The 20,615-nt window shown below is 54.2% G+C and overlaps 2 protein-coding genes across 3 annotated transcripts; one reads left to right on the forward strand and one right to left on the reverse strand.

The window, feature by feature from the left end:
* Positions 1–1,074: 1,074 nt before the first annotated feature.
* On the reverse strand, positions 1,075–13,950 carry ALDH16A1 (aldehyde dehydrogenase 16 family member A1). 2 transcript variants are annotated; one of them, XM_065899146.1, is made up of 17 exons: positions 13,861–13,950; positions 9,362–9,464; positions 8,593–8,719; positions 7,710–7,888; positions 7,549–7,626; positions 7,271–7,452; positions 7,031–7,183; positions 6,138–6,323; positions 5,824–5,919; positions 5,492–5,628; positions 5,226–5,331; positions 5,010–5,140; positions 4,487–4,654; positions 3,823–4,024; positions 2,249–2,434; positions 1,816–1,938; positions 1,075–1,236 (listed from the first exon to the last, which is right to left on the reverse strand). In XM_065899146.1, exons 1-17 carry the CDS (start codon positions 13,948–13,950, stop codon positions 1,075–1,077), a joined length of 2,409 nt encoding a protein of 802 aa, XP_065755218.1. The 2 variants fall into 2 exon arrangements, with proteins under 2 accessions (XP_065755218.1, XP_065755219.1); XM_065899147.1 differs by lacking the exon at positions 7,031–7,183.
* Positions 13,951–14,549: 599 nt separating this feature from the next.
* Positions 14,550–19,269, forward strand: PIH1D1 (PIH1 domain containing 1). The gene is made up of 9 exons (XM_065898851.1): positions 14,550–14,973; positions 15,402–15,468; positions 16,087–16,266; positions 17,401–17,462; positions 17,555–17,636; positions 18,004–18,133; positions 18,363–18,438; positions 18,797–18,940; positions 19,147–19,269. Exons 1-9 carry the CDS (start codon positions 14,884–14,886, stop codon positions 19,186–19,188), a joined length of 873 nt encoding a protein of 290 aa, XP_065754923.1. The 5' UTR covers positions 14,550–14,883; the 3' UTR covers positions 19,189–19,269.
* Positions 19,270–20,615: the final 1,346 nt, after the last annotated feature.

A 20,615-nucleotide genomic window follows, 5' to 3' on the forward strand; every position in this document is an offset into this window, starting at 1 on the left:
AAGCCCTGGTCCGGGAAGATCCCACATACCGTGAGCACCTGGGCCTGTGTGCCACAACTATTGAGCCTGTGCTCTGGGTCCCACGAGCCACAACTACTGAAGCCCGTGCACCTACAGCCCGTGCTCCGCAACAAGAGAAGCCACTGCAGTGGGAAGCCCACGCGCCGCAACGAAGGGTAACCCTGCTCGCCGCAACTAGAGAAAGCCCACGCGCAGCAACAAAGACCCAACACAGCCAAAAATAAAATAAATAAATAAATTAAAAAAAAAAAAAAGAGTGAAGAAGCTTTCCTGAAGTCACATGGCTAGAAGGATCTGGAATGAAGCAGACAGGCAGATACAAGACCCAAGAGATCACATGACCCACTGAGACGGGACCTGAATACAGCTCCTGCTTGCATTCGGGTTCTCAGGACCTGGGGTTCCCGGCTGTGTATCTTGCCCTATTTTCCATATCTCTGTAGCTTTCCAGAAAATGTCCTTTTATCCTAAGCTAGTGTGTGTGGGTTCCTTGCATCAAAAAGAATTCTCAAACAGTGGTATGCTGGGGTGGCTCGTGGGAACTGTTAAAAATTCAGGAATTTTCAGCCGGTTGTTCAATCATCTGGAGCTTGAAATGGACACGGTGGTAGGAGCACCATGGAACTGGCTAAAGTTACTTAACCATGGATTTTATTTTATCCCAGACAGCTACTGTATTTTATTTTCACCAGCACACCACAGATCCTGAGGCAATGCAGAGGCAGAGAAAACCAGGGAGCAGGAGCCACTGGATAGAAAAGACCAGAAGAGACAAGAGTCGCTGCGGCCCTGTCCAAAGGTTCTTAGAGTCCCTTGTATCTATTGCACAGACACTGAGTTGTCCTGGCGCCAGCCCATGCGGCTGCTGAGTCTCAGAACTGAAGTGGCCTCACAGCCCAGAAGTTGCTATTTCCTCCCTTCCCCCCCTCAGAAGCACAGCCAAGATTGGTCAGAGTTTATTGGAACCATGATAAGAGGAAAGTTCCAGACGTCTGGCATCGGTTGGGGTCCATCTGTCCTCTGTCCAAGATGGAGTGGGTGGCACTTGGGCAATCAGTCCCCCATGGGCAGCCACAGGGCCTTGGTCCGTGCTGCCCGAAGCCCCAGCTCTGGGCCTGCCCCCTCGGCGTCCTGATCCCAGGCCCGCGGGCAGCCTCTGTTCACCCACACTGGCTTGAGGTTTCCTGCTGAGGCCCATTCCACAAACTGGGAGCCCTGGCGTGGGGAGATGGGGGGGGAGTGGTCAGCATTTCCATTGGCTTGGTTGCTAAGCAGCTGCTTCTTTGGCAACAAGGACTATTATTGAGGAGGGGCCTAAAGGCTTGCCTAGGCTCTGTGGCTAGAATGTTCAGCTCCTAGAAAGCAAATCTTCCAGATGCTGAGGGAAACAAGGTTGACCTTTACGGCTATGGAACTTCTTCCCCTTTAACAGCCCACACTCAAAGGAATGGGGCCCGAAGTTATCGTTAACAAGGAGTTCCCATCTGTTACCATCAGGAGGTTTAAGAGGGTGGACTGTAGGCTTCTGACACTGTTGCTAGGGTGTGGTCCTTAGCAATGGGTTGTCCAATGAGATTAGGTCTTTGGGCTAGGCAGGATCTCAGGCCCTTGCTGCTAAAGAGATCCTCTTCCTTAGCAACCAGGGCTGTAAAGGGGCAGGATCTCAAAACGTGGTTGCCAAGGAGTTTCTCTCCCTCAGCAATGGGTGTTCTAAGGGGGTGCAGCCATGTCCCCAGAAAAGGAAGAGTTTGTTGGTGAAGTTTAAGACACTGGAGATGGCAAAACAAAAGGTACCTGGGCAGATCCGAAATACCACAGGGCCTGGATGTCCTGGTGCAAGGCCAGGCAGCGGGTCAGGTGGTCCCGGTCTCCTGTCACCACATTCACCAGGCCCCCTGGCAACAAGGTGGCCATATCCTAGGGGATGGGACAGTGGGTCACCCAGGGTTGGGAGGGAGTCGGGGAGGGTGAAGAATGGGCAAATGGGGAGTGGCCATGGGGGTCCTGGAAGGAGTAGGACTGGGGTCATGACTGGTGAAGGCTCACAGTCTGGAGAGAACCATCACTGGGTCTATGAGGAGTGAAGGTTTTGTGCCAGGATGCAGGTTACCATGGTTACCAAGGGGGTGGGGTGAGAGCTGAGCTCCTGCAGGTCTTGGGGCATCTTTCATCCATCTGCTGCTCCACAGGCTGCTGGGAGCAGCAGCAGGCAGGCAGGCGACTGTACCTGGCAGACCTCCAAGGCAGGGATGGGACAGGCCCCGCTGGGCACCAAGACGACAGTGTTGCCGTGGGCCAGAGCAGGGGCCAGCAGAGACACGAAGGCAAGCAGGGGCCACTCTTCCGGGCACACAATAGCCAGCACACCCAGAGGTTCCTGCAGCCGAAGCACGGGGCCTTTCAGCCCTGCTACCTGCAGGGACAGGCAGGAGGTCAATGGCGGGGCAGGGGAGCCTGACTGCCCTCCTTTGGTCTCCTCTATCACCCACCCTTTTTCTCCTCTCATCCCCAACTTTGCTTCTCCATAACAACTCCAATCATAATAATAAAACCAGGTGTTATTTCAGAGCATAGACTCTGGAGCCAGATGCTGGGTTCACATCAGCTGTGTGACCTTGGGTGAGTTACTTAACCTCTCTGGGCCTCAGTTTCCCATCTTTAGAGGATAATAATAGTGCCTACCTCAGAGATTTGCTGTTAAGATAGAATGAGTTAATATGTGTAGAGGTCTCGAAATCTAGCCTATAGGTTTGTGTGTGTGTGTGTGTTATTTTAAATTTATTTATTTATTTATTTTTGGCTGCGCTGGGTCTTCGTTGCTGCGCACGGGCTTTTTCTAGTTGCAGAGAGCAGGGGCTACTCTTCATCGTGGTGCGAGGGCTTCTCATTGCGGTGGCTTCTCTTGTTGCAGAGCACGGGCTCGAGGCGCATGGGCTTCAGTAGTTGTGGCTTGCGGGCTCTAGAGTGTGGGCTCAGTAGTTGTGGCGCACGGGCTTAGCTGCTCCTCGGCATGTGGCATCTTCCCGGGCCAGGGATCGAACCCGTGTCCCCTGCATTGGCAGGCGGATTCTTAACCACTGCTCCACTAGGGAGGTCCCTCGTGGTGGTTTGGCTTGCATTTCTCCAATGACTAATGATGCGGAGCATTCTTCCATGTGCTTATTGGCCATCCATAAGCAAACATTTTCTGAGCCCTTGGCTACACGTCAGACATTAAATGCTCGGTTCACTTAGTTTTCATAACAACTCCTCAAGGTTGGTACCACTGTATAATTGTATATCATTTATGGAGGAAGCCCAGGTCAAATGACTAGCTATCTTTCCATTATCTTTCTATTATCTCTATCCCTGAGTGTGCCCATGCCATTGCTTGAGTCACTGAATCCTCACGTTTTCTTCATTGGACCCACCATACGTTTCAGACCAACCTAATATCTAATATTTAGCTGCATATTATATATATAAACAAAACAAAAATCACACCAAACAATCCTCAATGCAATGGACTCTATATTTTCTATCCTGTTGTCTTTTGTTAAAAAAAGAAACAAGAACAAAAATACCAAAGCAGGGCTATGACCCACTAAATTGGTTTTATGGCCCAGTAATAGGTCACTAACAACAATTTGAAACACTACTCTATGAGGTGGGCTGGATACCCATTATACAGAAGATGAAATCAAGGTGTAGACAGGTGAGGCCACTGGGGCCGGGACCCCCAGTCTGGCTCATTCCGGAGCCCTTCCTCTGACGCCACTCCAGACTGCCTGCCCTGTCTGCTCGCCCACAGACCCCTCTCACCTGCAGGGTGCAGCCTTGGGTCTGGACGCGGGCCCCCCATGCCCGAAGCCGCCTCACGCTCAGCTCCACCTCCGCCTTGGCGACCTTGAGCTCCACTCCATGCCTCTCCAGCCTTGAGACCAGGGTGGACTCTCGGCGTTGCAGTGCGGCCGCCAGGGCCCACAGTAGGGCTGCTCGGGCCCCTGGCAACTGGCCCACCCAGCTGTGGGTGGACAGGGCACATTGGGGGTTGGTGTCCTCATCCTGGCTCTTTCCAGGTGCCCCACCTCTGTCCATAGCTCCTACTCTGGGGGTCCAGGCCCGGGAGCTCAGCCTCCACAGCCCACAGTCCTCGGGGTCCAGACCCCATGTCCCATCAGCATCAGCTAGTCCTGGGATTTCAGACTCCCCTCTCTGACACCCCATCAGCCCTGGGAGCTCAGCCTCCACAGCCCACAGTCCTCGGGGTCCAGACCCCATGTCCCATCAGCATCAGCTAGTCCTGGGATTTCAGACTCCCCTCTCTGACACCCCATCAGCCCTGGGAGCTCAGACTCCACAGCCCACAGTCCTCGGGGTCCAGACCCCATGTCCCATCAGCATCAGCTAGTCCTGGGATTTCAGACTCCCCTCTCTGACACCCCACGACCCCTGGGCTATCTCATGTGACACCTCCGTTCCTTACCCAGGGGCAGCCTGGTGAGCAGCCTCCACGGCACCTCGGATATCCTTGGCTCCACCCTCAGCCACGTAGCCATGGAGATTGCCCTGCGAATCCCGGATGGGCCTGGAGCTACGGGCCCCAGGAGCCTGGAAACGGCCTCCCACAAAGAGCCCATAGGGGGGTGCTGGGCTGGAGTAGGGTGAGGTGTGAGGGTGGGTGCTGGGGCAGGGACTGCTCAGACCCCATCCCCACCCCACAGGATGGACCACTCGAGCTCCCATGAGCCTCTGCGGGACCCCACATTCCTGGCCCCCTGAGTCTCTGGAAGAGCACAGACCTTCATTTAGCAGACCTGAGACTCTCATCAGGCCTGGCGGGTGGGGGTGAGGCGTAAGACCCAGAATGAAATTCTCAGCAGGACTCAGGGATCCCTTGATGGCTCTCAAGAACCTCCCTCCAGTCCATGGAGGAGCCTGCCACAATTTCCCCTCTCCCCTTCCACACTCCAGGAATTCTGAGAGTTGTGGTCCCTAGAACAGCTCACCTAAGCCCTGTTTCAGGCCCAGCTGGTAGGGTGGAGGGAACAGCAAGGCCAAAGGTGTCATAGTTCAGATTCTCCGACAGGTAGGGCAGGCAGGTAGGGGTCCCTGAGGGCCGCAGATACTCATACAGACCCTGAGAGAGGGATAGAGTCAAGAGAACGTGAGAAGGGCACAAGGTGGATGAAGGGGTGGTGATGGGCAGGGAGGGGTGCACTCACATCTGGCCCCCCATGCCAGGAAGACCCACTCTCCTTGCAGCCACCTGTTGGCACTGCAGGGTCTCTGAGGCCGTGGGCATTGATCCAGACCGTGCCCATCTGGAGCCTGTGGGGAGGAGGGGACATCAGAGAGAAATGCACAAACTTGAGGTGGGGAGGGGTAGTCAGAGAGGCGGGGAGAGACCCAGAGAGAGGGGAAGACATCGAGACTGAAGCTGAGGCCATCCCAGCAGGGCCCCCTGTGTGCCCAGTGGGTGTGAACTGACCCGTAGGCCAGCTCCAGGGCCTGCCCCAGTCTCTCGCTCCATACGCTGGCACTGCCTCCTCGGGGCGTCCAGTTGGCCACGGCCAGCGCCTCCTTAGCAGTACGGAAAGGGGAGGCCACGACCAGAGGCCACGGAACCTGGAAGGGATGACAAGGGAGCTCAGGCGGCCTGGCCAGCCCCTCCCTCCAACACCCCACCCACCAGGAGTCCAGCAGTCAGCAGCCCCCAGACCCAGTCCAAACGGTCACTCCGGGGGCCTCTGTGCTGTGCCACCCATGTCCGGCTGAGGATGGGTGGATGGCCTAGGGTCTCTGAGACCCTGAGGGGCTTACCTCTGCCTGAGTACATGGAGAGGCCGGAGGGAGGTCAGAGATCAAGGATGGGGGAAAGAATGGGCTGTCTGGAGGCATACTGCCAGCCTGGAAGACCTGGGGAGACAGAGAGATAGATCTGCAAGTTCACTCCAGTCCTCTCCTCCCCAGGGATCCAGGAGTCTGGACCCCAGACCCCTCCTCCCTCAGACCCAGGAGTCCAGCCCGCAGGCCCTCCTTGCTCACACCCCGGAGTCCAGGCCCCCAGACCCATCCCTCCCCAGACCCAGGAGTCAGATCTTGAGGTCCCTCCTCCCCCGGCACCCCAGGCTCACCTGTGCACCCTGGCTCTGGGCCTCGTGCACATAGCGCTGGGCCAGGTCACGTGCAGCAGCTCCCCGGGCCCCCATGTCCACGGCTCCGTCTAGTCCTCGGCCACCGCGAAGCCGCCCCATCCGCGCCTGGAGCCGCCTCATTGTCTCATCCCACACAGACTCCTGGATGAGAAGTCTGAGTCCCCCCTGTTAGGAAAAGGGAGGGATAGGGTGGGCAAACTCGGAGCCTACGTGGGTGGGTCACATCCCCGCAGAGGGCCAAGCCTGGGGGACATATGTGCACAGATCAGAGGAGGGTCAGGGAGAAGTGGCCGAGGACCAGGAGACTCCCTGAGGCCCCAAACCCCAGGGAGGATGTGGAGTTACAGAAAGCTGGTGACGCAGAGCGAAGAGAGACGCTAGAAAACTAGGACATGGACACTCAGAAAAATGAAGAGTCCTAAAGAACAACAGACACAGAGCCCCCGAGCCTGGAAGCCCAGGAGAGCCGGGAACGTGGAGATTTAGAAACTCGAGAGGATGAGGACCTTCACACGCGATGGTCTACAGATAAGAGGTTGGAGACACAAAGAACTGAAAAGTAAAACAAATGAAGGGACTTCCCTTGTGGTCCAGTGGTTAAGACTCCGTGCTCCCCATGCAGGGGGCTCGGGTTCCATCCCTGGTCAGGGATCTAGATCCCACATGCATGCCGCAACTACGAGTTCACATGCCACAACTAAAAGATCCCGCATGCCACAACGAAGATCCCACACGTGGCAACGAAGATCCCGCATGCCACAACTAAGACCCAGCACAGCCAAATAAATTAATTAAAAAATAAATAAATAAAATAAATGAAGTCATGGGGCCCCAGGGTCTGGAGACAGACAGGCCCAGCCCCCAGGTCTCACCGGGCTGCGGTCAGACCAGGCTGCATCCACGACGCCCTCCACGGCCGAGTCCACATCCGCCGTCTCCATCAGTAGCAGCAGCGACTCAGCCCCCAGTGCCAGGCCCAGCTCGGGACCCTGGCCCGCCAGGGCCCGCCGTAGGGCACGACCATCCTATGGGACCCACGCAGGGGTCAGCAGTGGGGAGGAGCATTCCAGCCTCCCAGCTGTGTCCAGACACCCTCCCACCCCTGAAGATACCTCGATGGCTCCACAGAAGGCCACCTTCTGGACTCCAGGCTGTGAGGCCAGGACAGGCCCCAGGGAGGCAGGGCCACTGATCACGTTGAGGATTCCTGGGAACTGGCCTAGCTCCCCTGCCAGCTGGGCCACAAGGAGGGGCGTCGGAGAGGCTGGGGGCACGAGGACCACCACAGTGCAGCCTGGGGAAGGCAGGCAGCTCAAGGACCCTGGAGTCCAGATCCCCGGCCCCCTTCTCCCTCAGACCCCGGAGTCCCAACCCCCAGCCAATCATTTACCCACAGCCAGGGCAGGGCAAATTCTCCACATCATCTCAAGGAAGCAGAATGTGGGTGGCAAGATGAGACCAATCACTCCTGCAAGAACAAATGAGACTGGCGCAGGCACTGCTGGATGGTGAGGGAGGAGGGGGCTTGGGGCTGGGACTCCTGCTTCTCACCCAGGGGTTCCCAGCCTGCCAGCGCCTCCTCCTGGGTGTGTGCCTGGACTGCATGGTGCTGGAGCAGCTGCTGGGCCAGAGGGACATCCCTGTCTCGAACTTCTCGAATGGCCCGTCCAGTAACCAGGGACTCCAGGGTCCACAGCAGCCGCTGGTGCTTCTGGATCATCTTGGCCAGCCTGTGGAGCAAGCAGTGGGGGATGGTCATTTTTTTCTTTTTTCCTTTTCCTTGGCCGCCCGCACGGCTTGAGGGATTTTAGTTCCCCGACCAGGGATTGATCCTGTGCCCCATGCAGTGGAAGCGCAGAGTCCTAACCACTGGACCGCCAGGGAAGTCCTGGGATGGTCATTTCCCACTGCCCCTTGGCCTGATAGAGTCCTGGAAGTACAATCCCCAGGAACCCCTGGGGCATCAGCACTATTTACCAGTGGTGGAGGGCACCAAAGATGTATGGGAAATGTAGTCTGGTAAACACTCAAAACCTCAGGGTGCTGTGTAAAGATCTTGGCCACCTGTAACCCCCAAATGTGCTAGGAAATGAAAGCTTAGCCTTTAAGTTCAATTGTTCTTTGTGAAATGGAATCTTTGTCTCTAACTTCCCCAAGAATGTGCTGGAAAACAGTTTCAGGAGCTTCACCAGGCCCAGTGAGCTGTTGAGAAATGGCGCCCAGATGAGTCCCAAGGGTATGCTGGGAAACAGACTTTGTCATTTCTAGTCCCAGCGAACAGTGAGAAATGGATGTTTTAGCTGCTAAAGGCTCAAAGGCATGCTGGGTATATGAGTCTTAGCAGCCAGTGAATTCAGTGGGATATTGGGAAATATAGAGTCTTTGTTCTCAAATCCTTCTCCATCTCCTGGAGTCCACACCTCAAGTGCATCACCTGGTCAGATGCTGGGCCCGAAAGGCTCCAGGTTGTGTGCTCCAGTTCTCCAACGAGGTCCTGGCAGCCTCCACGGCTCCTGCCACATCCTCCGTCTGTGCCTGGAGGCAACTGGCCAAGTTCTCTCCTGGGGAGATGAATGGGGGGAACCCAGTTGGCAGGTGGGGGGAACCCGTGTCAGAACTGGAGGGGGCTGACACTTCTGGAGCCCAGGAGCGCCCCAAGGCAGTAAAGTTGGTCCCCCTACCCCACACAGGTTCTCAGTTTTATCATCTGACAAATGCGGATAAATCTATATAGGTCTTTGCTCTGACTGCCTCCCACAGGCAAGGAAGGGATTTTAGGAGACAGTGACTTCAAAAATGTTCACAGTGGGCTTCCCTGGTGGTGCAGTGGTTGAGGGTCCGCCTGCCGATGCAGGGGACGCGGGTTTGTGCCCCGGTCTGGGAGGATCCCACATGCCGCGGAGCGGCTGGGCCCGTGAGCCATGGCCGCTGAGCCTGCGCGTCCGGAGCCTGTGCTCCGCAACGGGAGAGGCCACAACAGTGAGAGGCCCGCGTACGGGCAAAAAAAAAAAAAAAAAGTGTTCACAGGGACCTGGAACCATAATTAGGAGGACTGTTATCAAGAGGAGCCAGAAATCTCAGCCTTCTTCTCCCACCAGCTGCTCCCTGCTCTCAGGGCCCTGAGCAGAGAGAATGGTATATTGTTGGTGGGTACACCTGGGGTCATAGACACCTCTTTCCCACGACTGGGGGACACCGCATACCTGTGATGGGATCCTGGCAAGGCACTGAACTCCTGTGTTCAGGCTTTAACCACCGTCCGTTAACATAGTGACCCAAGTGCCGGTCCTGGGTGTCCAGCCAGGCCTGGGGGAGGTGGAGAGAGTTTGGAAAGGGGTCTGAGAGGCAGCTGGAGGAGCTCTATCCCTACCCAGAGTCCTCTGGGAAGAGAATACCTGCCCCCTTTGCCCCATCAGTTATTTTCCCGTGTAGGAGGAAAATACACATAAACATAAACATTACATGACATGAAATTCACCATTTTAAAGTGTAAATTCAGGGCATTTTCTAACAATACAGTCACAACGTTGTGCAACCATCTCCACTATCTACTTTCAGAACATAGGGAATTCCCTGGCAGTCCAGTGGTTAGGACTCCACGCTTCCCCTGCTGGAGGCCCAGGTTCAATCCCTGGTCATGGAACCAAGATCCCACGTGGCGAGCAGCACAGCAAAAGAAAAAAATCCAGAATATTTCCATCGCCCCAAAAGGAAACTCCATACCCATTAAGAGCTCACCCTCCCTTCTCCCCTGCCCCCAAGTCCTGGCAACCACTAATCTGCTCTCTGTCTCTATGGACTGGCCTATTCTAGACATTTCATATATAAATGGAATCCTACGATACGTGACTTTCTGTGTCTAGCTTCTGTCACTCAGCTTGGTGTTTTTGAGGTTCATCCGCACCGTAGCATGGAGCATGGATCAGAATTTCATTACTCTTTATGGCTGTATGCTATTCCATTGTCTGGAGACCACATTTTCTTTACCCATTCATCAGCTGATGGGCATTTAGGTTGTTACTGCCCTTTGGCTATTGTGAATAGCGTTGCTGTGAATGTTCACGTACAAGTCTTTCTTCGAATACGTCTTTACTTCTTTTGGGCATATATCTCAGAGTGGAGCTGCGGGTCATACAGCAATGCTCTGAGTAATTCACGGAGGAACCACTAAACTGTTTTCCACAGCAGCTGCATCATTTTACATTCTCACCAGCAACATATGAGGGACGTCCTATCGACTTTTACATATGGAGAATGTGAACAAAGGATTAATAAAACTTGTTCTCTGTGGAGAAATGACCTTGTTGAACAGAAATGACTTTCTATTTCCCTGGAAATCTGATACAATTCAGTTATATTTCTAGACAATATTGACCCCCGACTGGTCCACTGCACCTGGACTGGGAAAACTGGGAATATACCCTAAATATCCAGTGGGAAGCCAGAACTTTGGGGCTTCCTGGAGTGCTCTGCATTCTTGTGATGGGCATGTTCCTTGCCAGGACCCTTGCAATGCCCATGAGACTGTATCACGTGCTCTTTGGGAGGGGGGGCTTTTAAGCCAGGTGACTCCCATACCTTCCCACATGAGATGGCGTTCCCTCCCACCTCAGCTGTCATCACTCGGGAAGGATGTGACCCCCCCCCCGCCCTCCCACTGAAGACACAGGCCTGATGCTGCCTTGCCAGGTGAAGTTTATTTGGCTGTGAAGTGCCTAACTGAGCCCAAGGCAGGGAGTCCCTGGAGCCTGGGGCCACATGGCCTGGGTTTGAATCGTGGCTCTGAAACTTCCTTGTTGTGCAGTCTTAGCCTGGGTCTTAAAATACCCTAGTCTCGGCTAACCCATCTGGAAGATGGAGATAATCACAGTCTCTCCCTATTTCACATGACAGTGATGAGAATTAAATGGATCCATATGTGTCATAGGCTCAGAACAGCACTTACTTAAGACTTCCTATTCATTTTACTGCATTTCATTCTCCCTGTCTGTTTCCTGTTTCTTTCTCTCCCTGTCTTCCCTAAATCCTTTCTAAATCCAAGACATCCTCTCCACTTTTTCCTTCTGCACACTGGTTTTTGTTGTTGTTGTTTTTGGCCGTTGGCTTGCGGGATCTTAGTTCCCCGATCAGGGATTGAACCTGGGCCCCCTGCAGTGAAAGCGAGGAGTCCTAAACACTGGACCGCCAGGGAATTCCCCGAACTGTTTTCTCTTAGCATCCCTGATGCCTTAGTCTCCTGATTTTTCTCTTAACCTACCAACTGGGCTTCCTCATTTTTCTTTAAAGTAAAAAAAAATTTTTTTTTTGGCTGTGCTGGGTCTTCACTGGGGTGTGCGGGCTTCTTCGCTGTGGGTTTCTCTCTAGTTGCGGCGCACGAGTGCAGTTGTCCCGTGGCATGTGGCATCCTAGTTCCCCGACCAGGGTTGAACTCGCATCCCCTGCGTTGGCAGGTGGATTCTTAACCACTGGATCACCAGGGAAGCCCCCCAAATTTTTAAGTAAAGTAAAAATTCATAAGTTTCAAATTCAAAGATGCCCCCCGACGGAAAGACACATTTTTGAAACAGTCAGGCATATATGAACATGGGCTGGGCACTAGATAATACTAAAGAATGACTGTTAATGTTAAAACAGACTGGTGGTTATGTTACAAAATGAGTCCTTACCTGTTAGAAATGAAGATTCAAATACTTATGGGAAAATAACATGACATCTGGGTTTTAAATCACTCCAGGAAAAAAAAAGAGAAAACAAAGAGATACAACATTGGATGAAATGTTGATGATTGTTGACATTGAGTGATGATGGGTAAATGGGAGTTCATAATTTAAGTCCTCTGTGTGACTTTGCAAAATTTCCCCCCCCAAAGAAAAATAGAACCCAGAAAGAATGTTCCACAGGGTCCTGGCAGGCCACCCTGGTGTGAGAAGAGGGCCCTGGTGGAGACTAGGAACTCACGACTTGTCTAAAAACACAGTTAGCTATTGGAGCCAGATAATCTTTGTCAGGGTATGTGAGCCAAAGGTTGCCAAACTTTGGAATTTTATTTTCAAGAGAAGCTGGAATCCCGGATGTTTACACGAAATTACTTGTCCACTAATTCACATTTTAAAAAATAAAGTTCAGGCCAAAGAAAACATGTTTGTTGGTTGAGTCTGGCCCACAGATTGTAAGACTGAGCTGGGGGGTGGGGTGGGGGGATGGGGGGCATGGGCTCTGGAATCCCAGGGCTCAGGTTCAAATCTCATTTTCACATTTTTTAAGGTGTGTTGACTGTTGGCAAATTACTTACCTCTTTAAGCTTCTGTCTGCTATCACTAAAGTAATGACAATAATCCCCTCTCACAGCTGTTTTGGGGATTAAATGAGACCATGCTGAACACAGAGGCTGGCGCATAGAAAGCACCCAATAAATATAAGCTATTATCACATTATTGCTATTTCAGAATAGTCCATCTCTAACCAACCTCCAAGTATGGGAATTCTCTATACTCCATCCCAGATCCTCTTATCTGAGTCTACACTGTAGTACTAGATAACCTCATCATTCCCACCATTCAATTATCTTTCTACTGTGAGGACGCTGTCTCTAGGCCTGAGGCCCAGGCACAAGTAGTATTTGACTCCTGCACATGGCCCAAGGCTTTCCCTCTCATCATCACCATGTGATAACCAAGCCCATAGTCTTTCCCAACCTTTCTGCCACCCTACTCCTCTTGGGCTCACCATGGGGTGGGGGGGAGGACAGAGACAGCCAAACCCAGACCCGAGGTATTGTCCTTGTCCTCTCAATACCCCAAACCCCGTTCCTCCTGCATCTCTGCCTCATCCCTTCTCCATCTCTACAGTCCGCACCAGGCTCTGGTCTCATCTTCTTCCACGTGGACCACTGTTCTAACCTCCTCTTTCCCTCCAGAGAAGCCCAAGCTTCTCACACCTAGGTGCTAGAGGGCCCTGTGAGATCAGGATGGCTCCATGGGGGAATTCTGAGGGGGCTGGGTAACTATACAAAATCCGCGGCACCGAAGTTATACATGGGAACCCCAAGATCGTTCTGGGGGACCCTGAGGGATTACGGGAGTCTTAGGGAAGTTCTGAAGTACAGGGAGGGATCACGGGAGCCCCACGGGGTTATTCTGCGGGGTTGAAGGTAATTACAGGAAGTTCTGATGTATTCTGGGATTCCGAGGGTTCCCGAGATTATAGGAACCCCACAAGTATTGACGTGACCCTGAGGACCCACGGGGGCTCCGCGGAGGTCTCCGGACGACCAAGGGAGCCCCCCCCAGGAATTCCGAGGGACCCCGGGGGCCATAGGATATTCTGAGGAATCACGGGAAGTCTACGCCCACAGGAATTCTGAGTCCCAGGGGATCACAGGAAGCTCTGAGGCGGCCCTGAAGAATCACAGAAGCCCCTCGGGGGATTCTGCAGAATAGGAGAAGCACCACCTTGAGTTTTGGACCGTGGAACACGACAGCCACTAGGGCTCGCGAGAACAGACTAAAGGGCTAGCAGGCAGCAACCGTAAGGGCTCAAGGGAACGTCCTCCGGGGTGGATCCTAAGGAGCGGCAGGAATCACAGGAGCTGAGAGGGGCGGAGCTGCTGAGCTGCCGCGGTGGATCACGGGAGTCCGCGCTCAAAACGGGGCCCGGCGGACTGGGAAGGGGGATGGGCAGCGCCGGCCGGGCAAGCCCTCACCAATGCGCATGCGTGGCTCTCCGGCACCGGTCCGTATTCCAGCGTGGTGAAGATCTCGCAGGCGCGGGATCCTGTGCGCGTCGCAGCCATCACGCTCCCAGGCCGCTTTCCACGGACTGCGGGACTCTCTCCCTAAGGGAACCTCGAGGTCTGAAGGGCGGCACCGCCCCCTCCAGGCAAAAGGGCGGGGCTACAGGAAATAGAGCGTAATCCCGCCTTAGGACCCGGTGACTCCGCTTATAGGTCTGCGCCGGGAAGTGTAGTTTGGAGCATGCGCATTCCTCAAAGCTGGGGGAGTGGGGAAAGAAAATATGGATGCCTTCAAATAGGTACGAGGCCTCCAGATTTAGAAGAGTGGCCGTATTGGCGTCTTCCCACCACCCTGTTCATATTGGAGACCGAAAGTGCAGCTTTTAGCCCGAAATATCTTTACTCGAGAATCTAATCTACCTCTGGGGACGAGGTGATTGTTCAGAGATCAGAAGGGAGTCCTTTAGGATGGACACTGAAGTTAAGGTTTTAGAAGTGTGCCAGCTTTGCCCAGTAACCTGGCCAGATGTGGCTGTAGGGAAGGAGCGGAAGTGTGGCTTTAATCCACATCGGAAGTGTGGCGTTTAGTGGCTTTCTGGATTAGTTTTGATTGGTTGAGGTGAAGGGCGCGGCTTCAGATTTAGACTAGATTGTTCTGTGATTGGTACCGAATGCGGTTGCAGGATAGATGAAGGAGCGTTGGGGTAGTCGGAAGTGTGGCCTACCCAAGTTCCTGGCTACGCAGAGACCATTAGAGTGGCTCTCATTTAAACACTTGGCACATAGGGCTTAGAGGGCATCTAGAGACACTGGCTCCCAAGAGATTTGATGCAGTATCTGACCTGAGTGAAACTGTAGCCTCAGGCCAGATTCTTAGATTTGCGTACAGAATTGTGGGTGTCGGGAGTCGGTTGAGGGCCCGGGAGCAGGCCTCAGAGTTCGGATCCAACCGAAGGTTGTTGCTGAGGACGCCTAGGTCTCTTCCCCAGGGCCATGGCCGACTTGAAGCTGCTGGTACCGGAGCTAAACGAGGCAGAGACGATGAGCGCTGAGACGGCGCGTTTCGAGGAGCTGCTGCTGCAGGTGCGGACTGAACGGACTCCTGGGTCCCTGAGGATTTGGGAGAGAGAGAGAGAGAGAGAGAGAGAGAGAGAGAAAAGTGTGTGTGTGTGTGTGTGTGTGTGTGTGTGTGTGTGTGTGTGTGCGCACTCAGAAACGGGACTACAGTTCCCAGAATGCACTGGCGGCGGGGGGGGTGGTGGAGCAACAGTGCCTACGGGAGTTGTAGTTGCTTAACTACTACTACTGCTAGCTGTTCGCTAGTCTCTGGAAGAAATGGGAGTGGGATCAGGGCTGTCCTTCGGGTTCCTCAAAGTAGGAAGGGGACATAGTATGTCTCATGCTCTGCCTAGCTCATATACGTAAAAATTGCTCACTAAACATTTGAGGAACAAATGAGGGGGTTCTGACAGCACAAACGCCAAGCCTGGACGTTGTTTTCTTTCACACAGGCCTCCAAGGAGCTCCAGCAAGCCCAGACAAGCAGACCAGAATCTACACAAATACAACCTCAACCTGGTGAGAAAGACAGAAAGCCAAAGAGAGAGGGATAGCGTCCCAGAGAGAGGTGGTCACAGACTGGGGGCAGGGGACATAGGGAAAGGAGAGAGGAAGGAGACACAGTAGTGGTGTATAGAGGCCTTGGGTGATGGGAGTGAACGGAAACCCAGAGAGAGCAAGGAAGGGACTGAGATCCAAAGAGAGGAGGGGTAAGGGGGAGGGATAAATTGGAAGATTAGGATTGACATATACACACTAATATATATAAAATAGATAACTAATAAGGACCTACTGTATAGCACAGGGAACTCTACTCAATACTCTAATGACCTATATGGGAAAATAATCTAAAAAAGAGTTATATATATGTATAACTGACTCACTTTGCTGTTCAGCAGAAAGTAACAACATTGTAAATCAACTATACTACAATAAAAATTAAAAAAAAAAAGAGAGATGTGGGGTGACTAGGTGGACAGGACTCAAAGACAGAGAGTCAGAAATCCCAGGGGCAGGAAGGGGAACAGACCCAGAAAGTGGAGGACTAATACTCTAGGAGGGGGACAGATCAAAAGAAGGATGGACACTGAGACCCATGCAGAGACAGATGGTCAAGGACAAACCCATTCCCATCAGGTTTCTGCATAAAGACCAACTCATCTGAAGGGAAGGTTTTCATCAACATTTGTCACTCTCCCTCCATCCCTCCTCCCGCTGACTTGACCGAGGATGAGCTGCTTCAAATGCTGGAGGAGGACCAAGCCGGGTTTCGCATCCCCATGAGTCTGGGAGAGCCGCATGCCGAAATGGATGCAAGTCAGTGCCTTGAGAGGACCCAGGAATCTAGCCCCCTCGGTCCTTTCTTCCCTAGAATCCAGGGCCCAGGACACTCCTCCCTCGGGACCTAGAAACCTGGCACCCCTGTTCTGATCCTTTTCCCCATGGCATATCCCTAGCCTCCTGGGCATCCAGAACTCTCACTGGACAGTCCTGGTTCTGCTCACCTGGCCAGGCTGGCACTTCTCCCTGCCCCACCCCAGGGCAAGGGAGGGCTGGGCAGGTGCTCATTAGCTGATCTTCTGGCTGTAGTCCTTGGCCAGCCCTAACTCATCCCTGTTTTCTCCTCCACCCTCTCCTCTGTCTCTGTGTCTCTGCCTTGTCTCACCTCTGTCTCTGTGGAGTTTCTGTCTCTATATCCTTGTTTTTTCAATTCACATATGTCCCCTGAAGCCTCCTGGGATGAAGCTTTGGCCAGTGCCCTGGGGAGTAGGGACTTATCAAAACCCAGAACCTGCCCTTGAGAAACTCTCAGTCATGGGTGAGGATGAAGGAGGCAGATGTGATTTCAATGTGGTGTGACTTTTTGTGCTGTGCTCGGGGTGGGGTGGGGGGCCTCTTCACTCCCACTTAGGGATCAGGAAAGGCTTCCTGGAGCAGGAGACGTCGGATATAAGATTTAAAGGAACCAGAGCAGTTCATCAGGCCAAGACAGAAAAGAGGGTTCTAGGCAGAGAGGACAGAGGGGTCCAGAGGCCGGAGAGAAATGATTGAATTGAATTGATCAGTAATCAAGAGTGATTGGAAGAAATTTAAAGGGATGAGGTTGCTGGAGAAGTGAACTCTCCAGGTGGGAGGGGCAGACCACACAGGGCCTCCAGTGCCAGGCTGAAGGACTCAGTCCTCCCCCTGCGGGTGCTGGGGAGCCTTGGGAGGACTAGGAACTGGGGAGGGTCAGGGTCAGCTCTGGGACATGGTGGGGAAGGACCAGAGGGGAAGAGACTGGAGGTGGGAGACGAGGCTGGTATGAATCCAGACTGGCAGGCGCGTGTCTTGACTTCCTAATGTCTCTGGGTCTGTGGCTGCTATTCTTGATTGTGTTTTCCTTGGCTGTGCCTGGGCCGTGGGGTTCCCACCGAGGGCTGGGGTCTCACCCCCTTTCTCTCCCGGCAGAAGGCCAGGGTTGTACCGCCTACGACGTAGCTGTCAACAGCGACTTCTACCGGAGGATGCAGGTTGGGGGCGGGGCTGCAGGGGAGGCCTGGGCCGGGGCCTCTCCCTCCATCACCCAGCCCTCCCACATCTCTTCTCCCTCTTTCACTCCTAGAACAGCGATTTCTTGCGGGAGCTTGTGATCACCATTGCCAGGGAGGGCCTTGAGGACAAATACAGCCTGCCACTAAATCCAGGTGAGGGGCGGGGCCTGGGCCACAGGGAGGAGCCAAACCTGGAGGAGCTTGGGGGCGGCCCCTGGGAGAAGTGGGACTAGTGTGGGCAGGGATTATATTAGCCCCTGGGCTGTGGAGTTCCGGGAGAGGGATGTGTGAGTCTTGGGAAGGGGGAGAGGGAGGAGGCAGGGGTCTTGGAGAGCCTCGAGGAGCGGGGCTAAGGCAGGCACGCCTCCTAAAGTCAAGCTTGGGGGTGTGGTCAGATCCCTGGTATCCTGGGCAGAGGGCGGAGCCTCTCTCGCAGTGCAAGACCCCCTTCTTCCTCTAGGGGAGGGAGCAAAGGACACCTGAGCCATGTGACCTTTGATCCTGTGCTCCTTCCCCTCAGAGTGGCGTATATTGAAGAACAGACCTTTCCTGGGCTCTATCTCCCAGCAGAATATCCGCTCCCAGCAGCGTCCTCGGATCCAGGAGCTGGGGAACCTGTACATGCCCGACTCCCCAAGACCTGAGAAAGGGTGGGCATTCAGTGGGCTCCCTATCTCCTGTCTCCCCGACATTCTTTGGAATCTCTCCCGCTATCCTGTAGGTGTTGGTGTCCTGGGGCTCTGGGAACCCAGAGGGAGGAGAAGCAGAACTCCCTCTGGGAAGGTGTCCTGAGGCTGCAGGGCTGGGAGGGAGAAAGAGGGAGCGGCCCTGGTAAAGACCTGGCGGCTCTTCTGAGTTCTGGGTCTGGTTCCTCCCCAGCCCTGAGAAGCCTCACCTGAACCTCTGGCTGGAGGCCCCTGACCTCCTCTTGGCCGAAATTGACCTCCCCAAACTGGTGAGTGCACCCTCCACCAGAGTAGGAGAATGAGGTCTGGAAGGGTCGGGGTCTTGGAGGGGGAGTGATGCGGGCTTGTTGTCAGACCTGTGTGAGCCTGGCCAGTGCTGCGCTCGGAGCAGGTTGCCTCCTCCGTCCCATGGGGGCCTCAGGCCCACTTCCGGTGCTGTCCTGAGGATGCCCAGTGCATCGTAAGTGCTCAGTTATAAACCTGTAATTACTGTGTCCCACCTTTTTCTTGGGAGGTGAGACTCTTTAAATATGGTATCCCGACACGCGAGAGTTCTCTCACTGGTCTGTGTTCTTATCGTCCTGTTGCTGGGGAGGGGAGGGTGGGCTGATTCCACTGCATCCCCAGGAAGGCGCTCTGGGACTGTCGCTGGAGATCGGGGAGAATCGCCTGGTAATGGGGGGCCCCCAGCAGCTGTACCATCTGGATGCCTACATCCCCCTGCGAATCAGCTGTGATGAGAGCAAGGCAGCCTTCCATCAGAAGAGAAAGGTACCTGGGGGGCTGGGAGTTGTGGGGAACCAGGGACACTTGGGGACCTGGACCCCTGGGTTTAAGGGAGGAGGGACTGGGGGCCTGGACTCTGGGTCTGAGGGGGGAGGGGCTGGGGGGGTCTGGATCCTGGGTCTGAGGGAGGAGGGGGCTGGGGGCTGGATCCCCAGGTCCTGAACCTCTTTCCCCTTCCTCTCTCTCCTCAGCAATTGATGGTGGCGATGCCCCTTCTGTCCATGCCTTCTTGACTGGGTGTCTCCCTGTGCTTCTACATGGAGGGAAGAGGATGGTGGCTTCCCTAAAATTGAAATAAAAGATTTTTGCCTTTGTTCTTTGTCTGGCTAGGAGTAAATGGGGAGTGGGAGGGAAGAGGGACATTGGACTGGAATCCCATGGAGGTTGCTCCGCCAGCTCAGGTCTCGTCCTCTCCCCCGATCCTCTCCCTGGCCTCCTGGCCTCTAGTCTCTCCCCTTGTTAGTTTCTCTCAAGGCCCCAGAGCTGCCCTTGCCCCACTCCTGTTCACAGCCCCCCTTTGGCTCCCCAGCGCCCCTAGGAGAAAGTCCAAGCCTCTCAGCTAGCACTCAATGTTCTGTGCTGTCTGGTTGCCTACATGTTCCCTGTTTTTTTTTTTCCCCACTGCAGGGCACATGGGATCTTAGCTCCCGACCAGGGATCAAACCCATGTCCCCTGCAGTGCAAGTGTGGAGTACTAACCACTGGACCACCAGGGAAGTCCCCCTTCGTGTTCCCTTGTGGTCTCTTCCTCCCAGTCACTCAGGCTAGTCATACTGAGCAGTGTCCTGACCACACCAGTTTTTTACACCTTTTCTTAGTTTCCGCTGTTCCCCTATTTAGTATCCTCTTCTCCAGTACACCTACCCAGGTCTACTCCAGTACCTCTGGTTGTTTGCCCTCACAGGGCACATCTCCTTACTCTACACCCATGCCCTGACCCGACCCTCCCAGTCATCCCTTTTAGTGAGCTTTTCCTGGGAAGCTTTTCAAACTTCAGGCTTTCTTTGATCTTCCCTGGCTGAGTTAGAATCTTCCTCTGGTGGTCCCCAATACCCAGTGATACTCTCATTAGAGCTATGTCCCCTATGGTGTGACAATGCCTGATGCCTAGTAGGAACTCAATAAATATTTGTTGAGTTCATGAATGATTGCCAACACACCTTCCATAGTGAATCCTAGGAGGATAGGTAAATGCAGGAGCCTCAGGGGTAGATGTTGGAAGAACAGCGAGGAGGCCACTGTGGCTGGAACTGAGTGAATTGGGTGGGGAAAGAGGGATTAGATGGTGAGAAGGTGAAAAGGTTTGGGGATGACATTGAGTAGGGTCCCTTGGGCCTCGGAAATAGCGAACTTGGGCGCCGTGTCCACCAGAGGGCGCAACGCAACTTCAGCCCGTTGTCTCAGAGAACTACAACTCCCAGCGGCCCTCGGAGTAAAGCGGCCCTTCAGAAGCAAATGGTGAAGTCCAGCGGCCGCTGGGACTTGTAGTTTGCACGGGAACCCTCCGTGGGAGGAAGAACTCATTCCCGGGTCCTGAAAGTGTAGGGCTGGGTCCTCTCTGCCTTCCTCGGTCTCCATGGTGATGGTTCCGGCGAAGGCCCGGGATTTGGCAGCTGCTGGGCCCCCTTCCCACTCCTTCCTCCTCACCATCTGCTCCACC

Source organism: Phocoena phocoena, chromosome 20 (genome assembly GCF_963924675.1).
Source record: "Phocoena phocoena chromosome 20, mPhoPho1.1, whole genome shotgun sequence".
Taxonomy (NCBI): domain Eukaryota; kingdom Metazoa; phylum Chordata; class Mammalia; order Artiodactyla; family Phocoenidae; genus Phocoena; species Phocoena phocoena.

Bases quoted from the DNA above. Each gene is read 5' to 3' on its own strand.
- ALDH16A1 (XM_065899146.1), bottom strand. From the start codon at position 13,950: ATGGCTGCGACGCGCACAGGATCCCGCGCCTGCGAGATCTTCACCACG. The intron at 7,627-7,709 runs GTGAGAAGCAGG...TTGTTCTTGCAG, and splicing joins GGCAGGCTGGGAACCCCTGG to GAGTGATTGGTCTCATCTTG. The intron at 7,184-7,270 runs GTATCTTCAGGG...TGGGTCCCATAG, and splicing joins CCTTCTGTGGAGCCATCGAG to GATGGTCGTGCCCTACGGCG.
- PIH1D1 (XM_065898851.1), top strand. From the start codon at position 14,884: ATGGCCGACTTGAAGCTGCTGGTACCGGAGCTAAACGAGGCAGAGACG. The intron at 18,134-18,362 runs GTGGGCATTCAG...GTTCCTCCCCAG, and splicing joins TCCCCAAGACCTGAGAAAGG to CCCTGAGAAGCCTCACCTGA. The intron at 18,941-19,146 runs GTACCTGGGGGG...CTCTCTCCTCAG, and splicing joins CCTTCCATCAGAAGAGAAAG to CAATTGATGGTGGCGATGCC.